Genomic DNA, 15,028 nt, shown 5'->3' with positions numbered 1-15,028 from the left:
CCTTTTTGAGGCCAGCATCCCTGGGGCTTCAGTGCCATCCTCCTCCTGTGCCTTCCCACACATGCTCTGGTCAGCAGACAGTGGGCTGGGTGCAGGCACAGACATGGCAGCAGAGGTGGAGACATTTTGACTGTAGGTAGGGGGAGAGAGGACCCCAGGACACTGGAAGGACATTCCCAATCACAGGACCCAAGCACAGCAAATGCAGGTCATTGCTGCATCATGCCACCCCAGAGGCATAGCCATGTGTGCAACAACCAATCTCAAGTCCTCTGCCTTGCCCTACAAGGGCAGGGTGGGGTCAGGCGGACCCTAGAGGAGGCCGGCCAACACCAGGAGGGTGAGGGCTACCACCAAGTGGAACAGGACCAACCCCCGCCCTTCCAACACCCAGGGGTAAAAGGCACAAATGACCTACTATTTGAGGGAGCTCCCAACGGAACTGCAGCCCATGGTACAAACTCTTAGGCTGTGTTCATATTTTTACACAACTGCACTTGTTAACAGTTACTTATATGGTAGATAAGGTAAACCCAAATAGCAAACATCGTATGGCTCGATTCCCATCCTGTGAGGATGGCTGGAGACTTTCCCTGATGTGCCCTGTGCATATATAACAGTAAGAAGTGGAAGACCAAGTGGCAAGGTTTGAAAATGCCTGGCAGATCTCTCTTTCCCCATTTCCAGCAGAGTAAGGCAGCACCTCTCAAGTGCAAGGGAGGTGAGAGGCTAAGTCTAAAAGGCGACAGAGTAAGAAAGCAAAAGAGAGAGAGTAAGGGAGAGAGTGGGCAAGAAACGGCAGGAAGTAAGGTAGTGCCTCTTGAGTGGCATGGAGGCCAGAGGCTGAGTTTTACCCAATCCTCCTGGCTTGCTTCACCAATATGTTGCTGATGAATTTGAGGTTCTTTCTTTGCCTCAAAAGATTTCAGAGACAAAGTGATAGACAAGAAATGGATTTATTTAGAGAAAAACACACTCCACAGACACAGTGTGGGCCATGTCAGAAGGGGAGAGGTGCTGAAATATGGTGTGGTTAGTTTTTATGGACTAGGTAAATTCATAAGCTAGAGAGTGGGAGGATTATTCCAATTATTTGGGGGAAGGTGTAAGGATTTCCAGGAATTGGGCCACCACCCACTTTTTGGTCTTTTATGGGTTAGCCTCAGAACTGTCATGGTGCTGGTGGGTATGTCATTTAGCTTATACTGCTGCTGCTGCTGCTAAGTCACTTCAGTTGCGTCCGACTCTGTGTGACCCCATAGACGGCAGCCCACTAGGCTCCTCTGTCCCTGGGATTCTCCAGGCAAGAATACTGGAGTGGGTTGCCATTTCCTTCTCCAATGCATGAAAGTGAAAAGTGAAAGTGAAGTCGCTCAGTCGTGCCCAACTCTTAGTGACCCCATGGACTGCAGCCCACCAGGCTCTTTCGTCCATGGGATTAATGAGGCTCAAGGTCTACTGGAAGCCAAATATTCTGCCATCTTGGACGTAGTTGATTCTAACAGTTTTAGTCATGTCCTATGGCCATACCATTCTTTTACCATTCTGCCCTCTTCCCTGTTTCCTGCTCACCTCATAGTGTAGCCGCCGGACTTTGCTCATGGCTGGCAGGCTTGACTGCTTCCCGCTGATGTTCCGAAAAACCTGAAAGACCATGAAGCACAGAAACAGGAAGTAGAGGCAGAGGCAGATCCCAGCCACTATGATGAAGGCCATCTGATGGTGTCCAGTCAAGGAAATGGTCAGCTTGCCAAGGATTCAAGCACTTCACTCAAGGGTGACACTCTATGTCTCCAAATATGTAGGCAATTTTCAGGAGAATAAAATATTAAAACCTGGCATTCTAATATCAACATTAGAGAGGTTTCTTGACATAAAAGTACCAATGAGTGAAGAATGTTCCAAATAGCTTTCTAAGCTGGATAACACGAGAGACAGAACCTTGTTTTAGATATATAGACTCTAGGGTCCACCCTAGACCTACTAAATCAGAATCTGCCTTTAACAAGGTCCTAGGGAGAGTCATATGCACAGTAAGTTTGAAAAGCACTAAAGTATTGGATACTGGTTGTAAAATATTGATCAAGTAGAAAGCTGCATTAAAATCACCACGAAAGTAAAGATACAGGTGCCCAGGTCCCACTGCACATCTACAGAATCAGGTTTTCCAAGGGCTAGGAAACTAAGTATAATCATGTTTGCGAACCATTGGCCTAGTATCCAGATTTTTATAAGGAGGTTGAGGTGCCCTGGAATTTGGAGGGCATGGAGTGGGGGTTGGATGCAGTAGCAGCAACTACGCTATAACGGATGCTGAGCATGAGGCTGAAAGTATTGAAGTGAAACCTTCAAGATGAAGTTCTGTGGCAATCTTCTCTCAACACAAGAAAAATCTTGTCAGACGGAATGGGGAGCGAAGGACATATGGCCAAGGTGGGAGTTGAGGGTGGGGCAATATACTCTGAGGTTGATCTTCAAAACTTAATCTGACTATTAGCAAGGCTTGGGGTGGAGTGATCTGACTTGGGAGGCAAATGACCAGACTCCAACTTTTTTCTGCTATAACTCCAGGCCAAGTAGCATATTTTAAGAAAAAAATTAAACAAGGATGAACTCAGCATTTATATTTCACTAAAGTGAAAGTGTTAGTCACTCAGTTGTGTCCAACTCTGAGACCTCATGGATTGTAGCCTGCCAAGCTTTTCTGTCCATGGAATTCTCCTGGGAAGAATGAGGGGTTGAAGCAGACTAAGGATCACAAATAGTCCTCAGGTGGTACAGCTAACTTTTTTTGGTGGTGGGATGGCAGAAATGAGGAGCTCAATTCTCTCATCTTTAAAGCAATTATACTTTTGATCTAGTTTACTCACAAAGTTCTTGCGATACTAAGAAGCCAATATAAAGACCATGGCCAGACAAAGCTTATTTATCAGCATCTGACAAGATATTCTCCATCAAGAAAGAATACAACTCAAGCCTTTCTCTCCTCTCCCTAGGACAGTCTTTTTTTCCTGAAGCACTTAACATATTATAGAGGAAGACAAAATGTTTAAATCCAGCATCCTAAAAGGGATAAGCTAAGATTGTCGCTTCTGCTTCATGAAGATGACTCAGAGAGTTTATGCCAACCAACCAGAAGCCTGGGTGACTCTTCTGGAACTAATCACCTTAGCCTTATCTCCACTTGGTCTTGGAAATGAATAGCAGCAGCATGGGATGCCAGCACACCAAGGTCACTGTAAGAAGTCTGGCACACAGACGACGTCAGTAACGGGGGCCCTGAGATGAACCTCCGTGGCTGCAGGGAAAAACCAGTCATGCTTCAGTCTGTGGTAAACAAGTACATAATAGAGCATTTAGACAGGCAGCGGCAAGACTAGCCACTCCGATCCCTCGGCTGTGTGGGCTTGCTGCAACCTCCTTGTTTTGCCTGCTCTCACCCAGGCTTGAAAGCGAGCATTAATTCTCCTCATTATTTGCCTTAATTGTGCTGTTATCATTGGTCTGAAGATCAAAGCCCCGGCTGAGTACACATGGAGAGCATCAGTGAGACTTAGAAAATGATCTTGGGGACCAGGCGGCTATGGGAAGAAATAAAACCCTGAGCCCATCAAGGAAGGATACAGCCAGTTCTGTTCCGACATCTGTAGTCCAGATACTGTAGAAGGGATTCGTGAGTTGTACCCCTCTACAAAGAGAAATGAGACGGAAAGGCAAGACACAATTAATACAGAGGCAAAGGGGAGCTTTCCTTTCTATACACTCTCAGCTTTTCAGCCAGAGGGGTGGTGTCTGTATTCAGACTAAGTCGCAGAGGATGTAGAGAGAAACAAAGTTTGAAGAATACGATTAGCTCAAATATTTTGTGTCTCTAAAGAGCTCTGTCTCTTAATCCCAGTGCTAACCTGAGGATGTGGTCATGTCCACGCTTTCATCCTACCTGCTCCCAATCACCTCCTCCGCCTTTTCAGATACTTTTTCTATAGAGCTGAGAGTGAACCTGGTGACATGCATTTCCGTCCAGAGTTCCACAGGCCCCCTGCTTACCTCTCACACATGTCAAATATGAAAAGGCAGAAAGAGCCAACAGCAATTGGTCCGACTTGCTTCCAGTACCCTGCTATATGATTCCGCTCATGCTGGTCCTGAGGAAAACCAAGTTGAGAAATGAGAAAAAGATAGGGGAAAGCAAAGCAGTTCTACAGGTGAGTTAGTCATCCAACAATCCTTGCTGCCTATCTGCTGTGCATCAAATCATGATATAGATTAAAACAACAACAGCAGCAGCACAGTGCTAACAAATGGAAAACACTTCTGTCAATTGCACATAGTTTTTGATTTTTTTAAAAATTTACATCACAGAGTCTTATCAATTCTTTCTCAACATCTTCCAGAAATTATCTAAATAACTGATCCATTTGTTCTTTTGCTTTCATAAATACTTTGACCTAATCACCAGATCACTGACCCTCACCTCTTAATAAGGTCTTCAGCTAAGAAAAAAAGATGTTGGGAGTAGCGGTTTGGGACTTCAAAGGGGACGAAGGCAACTCACATGGAGATAGAAAAGCAAACGTTTGGTAAACAAATGTTTGCTGGGCCATGCTGAGACAATAAGACAGGGCGTAAACTGATCTTTAAGGCCCTGCCTTGAGTTTTCCACCACCACCCAGCCCATATGCCTTGCAGATATCTCTGGTGATAGCTCTATTCAGGGAAAGGGTCATCTACCAAAATTCTTTTAGGCAGTTAAGGGGAAGGTCAGAGTTTCTTCCCTTTTTTTTTTTTTTTTTTTTTTTTTTTTTTTTTTTACTCTACTGGGTTTTTATTTCTGCTGGGCCTTTGCTCAGTTGCAGCAAGCAGAGGCCACTCTCTAGTTGTGATGTGTGGGCTTCTTACTGCGGCGGCTTCTCTTTGGCAGAGCATGGGCTCTAGGGCACGAGGGCTTCAGTAGTTGCGGCATGTGGGCTCAGTAGTTGTATCTCCCGGGCTCTAGAGCACAGGCTCAATAGTTGTGGCACACAGGCTCAGTTGTTCCAAGGCACACGCAGAAACTGAACATCCCACATCAGAAATTGAACCCATGTCTGCTGCACTGGCAAGCTGATTCTTCACTACTAAGTCACCAGGGAAGCCCTCTTCCAGTCTTTTGAACCTTGATTGTTTTCAGCTAGAAATAATTCATGCACCAAAGAGATATTTTGATTTGTGGTAGCAAATTTTGCTCCCTTACATACCTTAGGGAGTAGAAGTTCTGTGATCCACAAAAGAACCCTTTCAGATTTAAATTGCCATGTGACTTATCACCAGTCTTTTTTAAGGTGGGGTAGTTCCCAGAGGGCAAAATAAAGACTCGAAAGCATTAAAATATGTCAAGTGTAAGAGGTTTCTTTCAGTTAGGAGAACAGACAGTCCCCTCCATTCCCATCCATGCTGACGAGGGCTTGTGGTCAGTGCCGCTGCTGGAGGACCCCCAGTGCCACCCAGCTGTAAGACAAAGCCTCTTTTTCCTCTCACTGCTCTCCTGGAAGGGCTGCAAGGCTTCAGAAGCCATATAATGGAATTTAAAATAGTCCGTGCTACTACGAGGCTCATGTGCCTAACCCACGGACCAGGCTCCAGCTGGCATATCATCCTAGCCACAGCGTGACGGCCGCACCATTCTTATTTTTATCCACGGTATCATCAATCCCTCTATTTGGTGTCTGTGCAAACTGACACCAGAGAGGTCAGCATTTCTGGGTAACAGGGGTTATTAGGCCACCTGAACTCACTGCCAGCTGGAAAGTGCCTGGCCCACATTCTCTGGTGGTTACCTTGGTCCTGGGGACAAGCAGAGCTGGAGTCAAAGGGCAAGAAATGTTGATAATCATTGACGTTTGCGCATCTACTTTATGCTAAATATTTACTCACATTATCTCATCTAAACCTCACAAAAACCCTACACTAATATTAGCCTTTAAAACCCATTTTATAGACGAGGAACCTGAGTTTGAGAGCAATTAAGTCACGTGCCAGCTAGCTTATAAGTGGTAACGCACGTACCATCATGTGCTCACCACAGAAGATGATCCAGAAGGAGAGAAGCATTGCGTAGAAGATGCCCTGTCGGATATCACCAAACAAGAGCATCCAGGTCCAGTCAAACCCAATGGAAAACCACTCCACTGGGATGTTGATAAAAGTCATGGAAATCCCAAGGGCAAAGATGACTCTGATGGTGAGAAAACATGAGGAAAACTATTTTATTTACCTGGAAGGCAAAACATTTTTTATTTAAAAATCAAAACTCAGTTTTGGGAAATGAAATGCTCCATATTGACACTGAAGCCATGTGATCCGTTTCTTTGCTCTCATTGTAATGTGTATCTACATGCAGAAGCTAAGTGTCTTCTTTCATTGGCACGACTGCAGAATGAAGGACTGTTACATTAATCCTTCTACACAGTAATTGAACCTAACCTGAATGCTCTGAACTTTATCTTGGTGCCACCTCAGATCAAGTGCTTCCTAAATGTTTTCACCCTCCCTTGCCTTCTTAAACAGACCTCATTGAATATACCAATAATTATCCTCTCTTACCTATTCAGGGTATCATTAACCTGATCATTAAGAACACTCATTATTATGATATTCTCAGCAACTATGAATCATACAAGCATTTTAATTTCAATAACATGTGACTTCAAATGATATGAAATACAAATTATTTTAGCTGCTTGTTTCATTTTTATTTTGCTTTTCTCCCATTAATTGCCACTTCCCTATCAAAATTTCATTTATGTTGTTACTGATTTATCCATACTTTCATTCATACCCATGTGTTATTAAACACAAATCATGTATCAGGCATTTTGTTAGGGCCATGGATACCTAAATGGATAGGACCAGTTCTTTCCTTTATGGATATTCAGTAGCTGAACCATATAAAGTGTAATAAGCAATATGATAGACGAGTACAACAGATTGCTACCAGGACTTCTTACTTTGACAGAGACAGAAATTAAGCTGAGTTGTAAATCAAGGTTAGGGAGGTGGAAGGGCATTCCAAACAGAGGGAAGAGCCTGGATGAAGCCTAGAAGAGTCTGAAGCATTTGGGGATCTGACTATGGAACATATCAGGAAATGATAGGCCATGAGACCAGAGAAATATATATAAAAAGGCTGAGCTGGTAAAGAAACTTGCATACCTTATTAGAGAATTTGATATTTATCCTGAAAGGACTGAGGATCCAATAAGAAGGTTAAAAAATGGAGCAGCATCATTTCATTCATTCATTCAACAAATTCATATTTATTGAGTTCCTACTGTGTGCCAGTCACTATTCTAGATGCTGGGGACACATGAGTAAACAAAGTAGGCGATGATCCTGCTCTAGTGATGCTTGTATTCAGAGGGGGTGAGCAGAGGGGTAGACAGGGAATGATAATAAATAGAGAATAAGTATTATGAAGAAGTATAAAAAAAGCCAAGTGGGAGAATGGAGTGTGATGGGAGGCAATTTAAATAAGGTAGATGGGGGAAAGCCTATAAGACAGAAATTATACTAGGGCTGAAGGAAATGAGTCATTGAGCCACAAAGATATCTGGGAAGAAGCATTTCAGATGAAGAGGACAGCAAGTGCAAAGGCCCTAAAGAGAGTGCATGCTGGTCATGTCTGAGCACCATCAAGGTGGATGGCCCATGGTGAAGAGAACAGGAGATAAAATTAGAGGTGGTGAAGAGCCGGATCACCGAGGGTTTATAGGCTAGAGTAAAGGAAATGAAAAGCCAACAGAGAGCTTTGAACAGAGCAGTGAAGTGATCTAATTTCTACTTAAAAGAAAAAGCCTGGCTGCTGTGTGAATAGACTGCAGGAAATAAAATGATGGAAATAAGAGGTGCAGTTAAGAGGCTATTTCAATAATCCAGGTGAGAAATAAGAAATCAGGGTTAGATCAGGGTGGTAGATATGGAAATGGTGAGAATTTCCTGGCATGTTGGAAGGGGGTGTGAATAAAAGTGGAGTAAAGGATGCCTCCTACATATCTGATCAACTGCTCCTAAGCAGCTGAAAGGACAGAGTTGCTATTTTCTAAGATGAAGATGTCCCAAAGAGCAGCAAGTTTGAAGTGGGAGGAAAACAAGTGTTTTTCTTTGTATGTGGTACATTTCTATGTAAATGAAGGTGTTAATGGATGGAATACTAGGGTCCAGAGTTGGGAGTAGCTGAAGTTGACCATGTACACGAAGAGCATCAGAGTACAGAAGGTTTTTAAGACCACAAGACTAGATGAGATCACTGGGGAAACAAACGTAGCTAGGAAAGAGAAGAAGTTCAAATGTGGCAGGAAGGGGAACCCCTTCCAGGGCCCGAAACTGGGCTCTTGTCTAACACTTGGAAATGAATTATCCGAGGAGACACATGTGCTGGCAAAGAAAGAGATGTATCTCCTCGGACAATTCATTTCTGAGTGCTAGATAAGAGCCCAGTTTTGGGCCCTGGAAAGGGTCCCCCTTTCTGCAACACAAAGACAGAGCCTCAGCTCCAAAGCTTAAGAGGTTGGAAAGATCACTGGAAACAGCCATGGAGACTGAGTGACAGTCAGCAAAAGAGAGAATAACAGTGAGAATGTGGAGGAGGCTCTATGAAAAAAAAAAAGGGACTGATCAGCTACACCAAATGCTGACACTTCAATTCAGTTCAGTTGCTCAGTCTGTCCAACTCTTTGTGACCCCATGGACTGCAGCACACCAGGACTCCCTGTCCATCACCAACTCGTGGAGCTTGCTCAAACTCATGTCCATCGACTCAGTGATGCCATCCAACCATATCATCCTCTGTCATCCTCTTCTCCTCTCGCCTTCAATTCTTCCCAGCATCAGGGTCTTTTCCAAGGAGTCAGTTCTTACCATCAGGTGGCCAAAGTACTGGAGCTTCAGCATCAGTCCTTCCAAAGAAGATTCAGGACTGATTTCCTTTAGGATGGACTGGTTGGATCTCCTTACAGTCCAAGGGACTCTCAAGAGTCTTCTCCAACACCACAGTTCAAAAGCATCTATTCTTCGGTGCTCAACTTTCTTTATAATTCTACTCTCACATTCTGCAAGGAGATCCAACCAGTCCATTCTAAAGGAGATCAGCCCTGGGTGTTCTTTGGAAGGAATGATGCTAAAGCTGAAACTCCAGTACTTTGGCCACCTCATGTGAAGAGTTGACTCATTGGAAAAGACTCTGATGCTGGGAGGGATTGGGGGCAGGAGGAGAAGGGGACGACAGAGGATAAGATGGCTGGATGGCATCACCGACTCAATGGACGTGAGTTTGAGTGAACTCCAGGAGTTGGTGATGGACAGGGGGGCCTGGTGTGCTGCAATTCATGGGGTCACAACGAGTTGGACATGACTGAGTGACTGAACTGAACTGGAGAAACCACAGCTTTGACTAGACAGACCCTTGTTGGCAAAGTAATGTCTCTGCTTTTTAATATGCTGTCTAGGTTGGTCATATCTTTTCTTCCAAGAAGTAAGCATCTTTTATTTTCATGACTGCAGTCACCATCTGCAGTGATTTTGGAGCCCCAAAAAATAAAGTTGGTCACTGGTTCCATTGTTTCCCCATCTACTTTTGAAGTGATGGGACCGGATACCATGATCTTCGTTTTCTGAATGTTGACTTTTAAGCCAACTTTTTCCACTCTCCTCTTTCACTTTCATTAAGAGGCTCTTTAGTTCTTCTTTGCTTTCTGCCATCTGTGTATTTGAGGTTATTGATATTTCTCCCAGCAATCTTGATTCCAGCTTGTGCTTCATCCAGCCCAGCATTTCACATGATGTACTCTGCATATAAGTTAAATAAGCAGGGTGACAGTATACAGCCTTGACATACTCCTTTTCCTATCTGGAACCAGTCTGTTGTTCCATGTCCAGTTCTAGCTGTTGCTTCCTCACCTGCATACAGATTTCTCAGGTGGCAGGTAAGGTGGTCTGGTATTCCTATTTCTTTAAGAATTTTCTACAGTTTGCTGTGATCTACAAAGTCAAAGGTTTTAGCATAGTCAATAAAGCATAAGTAGATGTTTTTCTGGAATTCTCTTGCTTTTGCGATGATCCAATGGATGTTGGCCATTTGATCTCTGGTTCCTCTGCCTTTTCTAAATCCAGTTTGAACATCTGGAAGTTCACAGTTCATGTACTGTTAAAGCCTGGCTTGGAGAATTTTGAGCACTACTTTGCTAGCGTGTGAGACGAGCAATTGTGCAGTAGTTTGAACATTCTTTGGCTTTGCCTTTCTTTGGGATTGGAATGAAAACTGACCTTTTCCAGTCCTGTGGCCACTGCTGAGTTTTCCAAATTTGCTGGCATACTGAGTGCAGCACTTTCACAGCATCATCTTTTAGGATTTGAAATAGCTGAACTGGAATTCCATCACCTCCACTAGCTTTGTTCGTAGTGATTGCTTCCTAAGGCCCACTTGACTTTGCATTCCAGGATGTCTGGCGCTGGGTGAGTGATCACACCACCGTGGTTATCTGGGTCATAAAGATCTTTTTTGTATAGCTCTTCTGTGTATTCTTGCCACTTCTTCTTAATATCTTCTGCTTCTGTTAAGTCCATACCATTTCTGTACTTTATTGAGCCCATCTTTGCATGAAATGCTCCCTTCATATCTCTAAGTTTCTTGAAGAGATGTCTAGTATTTCCCATTCTGTTGTTTTCCTCCACTTCTTTGCATTGATCACTGATGAAGGCTTTCTTATCTCTCCTTCCTATTGTCTGGAACTCTTCAACCAGACGGGTATATCTTTCCTTTTCTCCTTTGCCTTTCACTTCTCTTCTTTTCTCAGCTACTTGTAAGGCCTCCTCAGACAACCATTTTGCCTTTTTGCACTTCTTTTTCTTAGGGATGATCTTGATCCCTGCCTCCTGTACAATGTCATGAACCTCCGTCCATAATTCTTCAGGCACTCTGTCTATCAGATCTATTCCCTTGAATCTATTTGTCACTTTCACTGTATAATCATAAGGGATTTGATTTAGGTCATATAGTGGATGTGACCTAAATGCTGACAACGAGTCAAGAAAAGTGAGGACTGAGGACTGGATTTGGAAGGTGGGGGTCACTGGTGATCCTATTAAGAACAATTTTAATAAGGGGTAGAAGGGGCTCAAGAAAAAAACGGGAGAAGATATATACACAAGATTTTTGAGGAATTTTGTTGTAAAGATCAGCTGAAAAATGATGCAGTAGCTTTGAGGGGAAGTACAAAGAGTTCTAACTATGAATGGGGATGGAAGAGTGTATTTGTATATTAATGGGAATAATCCAACAGAAAGCAAAAAGTCAATAATGTAGGAGAGAAAAGGGCTATCTCTACAGGAAAATCATCCTTGCTGAGAGCTGCTGAGAGTGGTTGGGATTAGTGAGCAACAATGCAGTTCATCCACTGTATCAGAGAAATGTATCTGATGCAGAACATGAAAGAGCAAAGATAGAACAGAGAGCTGGAAATATGAGAGCAGTAGAACCCTTAGGATTTAACAATCATTTGCATGTAAAAGCTGAAGGAGAAAAAGGAGTCAAATCTCCAGTCCAAAGAACACACGGACCACTTGAGCTAGACTCCCAGCAACAGGTACACGGCAGGCTGTGCCAGTGTTTCTTAAGAGTGCTGCAAAATCAGCTCTTACTTTTCTAGGAGGACTGGGGGTCGAGACATCATGGTGATCCTCCTCCAATACCACACCATGATGATGAAGATGCTGGGTGTAAGGAAGGTCTTCATGGCAAACCACACCTTGGTGAAGCCTCCATTCTGGTGAATTCCCTAGATAGAGACCAATCATAATTTTTAAGGTCAATATATCTTGGTGTTATTTTCTACCAGCAGATGCATTTTGAAGAGCAGTAAGTGGAGATCTTTATTGCTGAACTTTCAAGATCAAGAGCTTTAACATTCACAGCAGGTAACATCCTCACACTCTCCTCAACCCCTCCTCAGGCACTGTATAAAACTAAATCAAAAGGCATGAAGATAGCCTCACTCTATCCTAAGGGAATGATTAGGAACATGATCAAAGATTTTTCTCCAAGGTTTTCACTGAAAAATTGGAGCTATCTTAGATGCCCCAAATGACAGCACTGGCATAATGTGTTAAAGTGAATACATACTGTGGAAGCTAGGCAGTACCGCAACGTATGTTTACATTATATTTATAATATACCATTACATTTAAAAAAGCAAAGAATGGAAGAGTCAGTTGAATATGATCCCCTCCCTTTTTTTAAGAGAAGGATTGAGCTCAGTCTCTCAGTTGTGTTTCTTTGTGACCCCATGGACTGTAGCCCACTGGGCTCTTCTGTCCATGGAATTTTCCAGGCAAGAATACTGGAGTGAGTTGCCATTTCCTTCTCTAGAAGGGAACAATTTAAAATATATATATATACATACACACACACACACGCACACACACATGCACCCACCACACACACACACACACATACATTACACACACACACTATACACACATAGAAAAAAATCAAGAAGGAGATAATAGCAAAACCTCGAAATGGTTATTTCTCAAGATGGCAGGATATTACAGATAACTTTCATGTTCTATGATGTTTATTTGCGCTTGTAATTTTCTACAATAAATATGCAGTTGCTTTTTAGATTAAAAAAAACCTAAATTAGGTTTAAAAAATCTACTCCATGTTTTACTTTTTTCCCTACTAAAGAGATAAAATGGTAAGAACCTATACCACAACTGTGATCAATCAGATTCACTTACCACCAGCCGAATATCCTTTATCTCTCCAATCCCAACGTTGATTTTCTTCTTCTCATTCACAGGCAGCCGGATATTTAGAAGGTAATACTTATGAGCCACGGACCCAATTTCCATGAAAGGAAGGACATCACATTCATAGTAACGGCCCTCATGTTCTAGGGTCTGGAAGAAGAGTAGAGGGTTTGAGGCAAGGGCACCATTTCCAATAAACTGTGTCTGAATTGTCTTGCCTTTGACTCATATCACCAATTCTAAAAAGCTAAGGCTTAAATGTATACTTCAGAGGTACACATAATAGGGTACATGGGTTTATATAAGCTGCCACCCTCCCTCCCCAAAATAAAACCCAGCCACATTTGAGGTGGAACCAGAAATCTCAGGTAATGAGCAGGGGTTTCTTCTATTTCATCACCTTTCTCAGCTCTGCAATCCTTATTACAGCCTCACATCAGACTAGCCTGGTCTATAAGGGCTATAAAAACTTTTAATTTGCAGCATACTATCAGATACTGTATAGCTTTGTGGAACAGTCAACTCCTTAAATGTTCAGGAGGAAGTCCTATGTCCATCACATTCTTGTATCATGATCACTTATTTACATAGTTTTGACCTGTAGGAGATGCTACAAAAAGCAGGAAATACCTACTTTTTATTGATTTGACCAAAAAAATAGAAGAAGCAACTCAAAGAGCCTTGGAATTTGGGGAAGATTCAAAGGGATGAGGGGAATAATGAGATTAGGTTGATAGAGATAACCACTTGGAATTTTCTGCCTTTAAATCTTTCTAACTGCCCAAGAGACAAAATGGCAGAAGGGAGCAGAAATTAAATAAACATTTAACACAGTTTCTAGGAAGTCCTTTTTACCCTTTAAAGCTGGCTTAAAACTCAGTTTTAAAAAATCTAAGATCATGGCATCAGTCCTATCACTTCATGGAAAATAGAAGGGGAAAAGGTGGAAGCAGTGACAGATCTCCTCCTCTCAGGCTCTAAAATCACTGTGGATGGTGACTGCAGCCATGAATTAGAAGACGATTGCTTCTGTGCAGGAAAGTCATGACAAACCTAGACAGTGTGTTAAAAAGCAAAGACACCACTTTGCTGACAAAAATCTATATAGTCAAGGATACAGACTTTCTAGTGGTCATGTGTGGATGTGGGAGTTGGACCACAAAGAAGGCAGAGCACTGAAAAACTGTGGTGCTGGAGAAGACTCTCAAGAGTCCCTTGGACTGCAAGAAGATCAAACCAGTCAATCGTAAAGGAATCAACCCTGAATATTCATTGGAAGGACTGATGCTGAAGCTGAAGCTCCAATACTTTGGCCACCTGATGTGAACAGTTGACTCACTGGAAAAGACCCTGATGCTGGGAAACATTGAAGGCAGAAGGAGAAGAGGGCAACAAAGGATGAGATGGTTGGATGGCATCACCGATTCAGTGAACATGAACGTGGGCAAACTCCAGGAGATGGCAAGGGACAGGGAAGCCTGGCATGCTGCAGTCCATGGGGTCACAGAGTTGGACACTTGGCAACTGAACAACTACAGCTAGGAAGGCCTCCTGGACTTCCTGCCAAGCAGTTTAAGAGGTACCAGCCAGCACATGGCAGTGGGAGATTGGTGAGTAGGGGCACAGCTTGCTTTTGAAAGTGAAATTCTGTTCCAACTCCACAGGGCACAAGGCTTTGTGGCCTAGCTGAGGGGTGGGGGAAGCTCTCAAGTATGGGCATGGAGAAGCAGGAGCTTCAGCAACTGAGGATTCTTTCCCAATGAGCCAGACAAGTGTCTGCCTTCATGCTGGGTTTGTATTCCAGCTTTAATGTTTGCCTGGTACCTTCTGATGAAGTGATGGAGGGATGGAATTTGGTATTCCTAAGCTTGAATTCTCAGGGCCTCCAAAAGTTTTTGTAAATCTTCAGAGCAAAAAGTCCAGAGGAGAAAGGAAGATAAGAAGGAGTCTGTTCCTCTGTGATCCTGGGGGTGGGGATGCGGGAGCGGTTTACTAGACAGTCAGAGCTCAAGAGTGCAATAAACAGGCCTTCGTACAGGGACAGAAGACACAAATGACAAAACCAGAGGTAGAGCAGGTACAGATCTGGCTTACATGTTTCCACTCTTTCCTTTCCTACTCATGGTAGATATCATTGATCAATCATGATCGTTTTTCATTTTCTAAGATCTTAGGGGCTCTTATCAGAATGACCAGTTGATTAGACATGGCATTTGAAGTTTTAAAAATTCTTCTGTATAAA

General features: G+C 43.1%; 1 protein-coding gene across 2 annotated transcripts in view; it reads right to left on the bottom strand.

Moving 5' to 3' along the window:
- Nucleotides 1-15,028, bottom strand: part of WLS (Wnt ligand secretion mediator) — a 116,485-nt gene that overhangs the window by 25,188 nt on the left and 76,269 nt on the right. For both annotated transcript variants that reach the window (XM_044944868.2, XM_025288490.3), the window contains 6 exons: nt 12,775-12,936; nt 11,674-11,810; nt 6,046-6,214; nt 4,048-4,145; nt 3,625-3,688; nt 1,573-1,716 (listed from right to left, as the gene is read on the bottom strand). In XM_044944868.2, the coding sequence (XP_044800803.1) occupies nt 1,573-1,716; nt 3,625-3,688; nt 4,048-4,145; nt 6,046-6,214; nt 11,674-11,810; nt 12,775-12,936 (774 nt within the window). The remainder of the gene's footprint in view (nt 1-1,572; nt 1,717-3,624; nt 3,689-4,047; nt 4,146-6,045; nt 6,215-11,673; nt 11,811-12,774; nt 12,937-15,028) is intronic.

Source organism: Bubalus bubalis, chromosome 6 (assembly GCF_019923935.1).
Source record: "Bubalus bubalis isolate 160015118507 breed Murrah chromosome 6, NDDB_SH_1, whole genome shotgun sequence".
In the NCBI taxonomy this organism is placed as follows: Eukaryota; Metazoa; Chordata; class Mammalia; order Artiodactyla; family Bovidae; genus Bubalus; species Bubalus bubalis.
The sequence above is the reverse complement of the archived record's forward strand: the minus strand, read 5'-3'. Positions and strand labels throughout refer to the sequence as shown.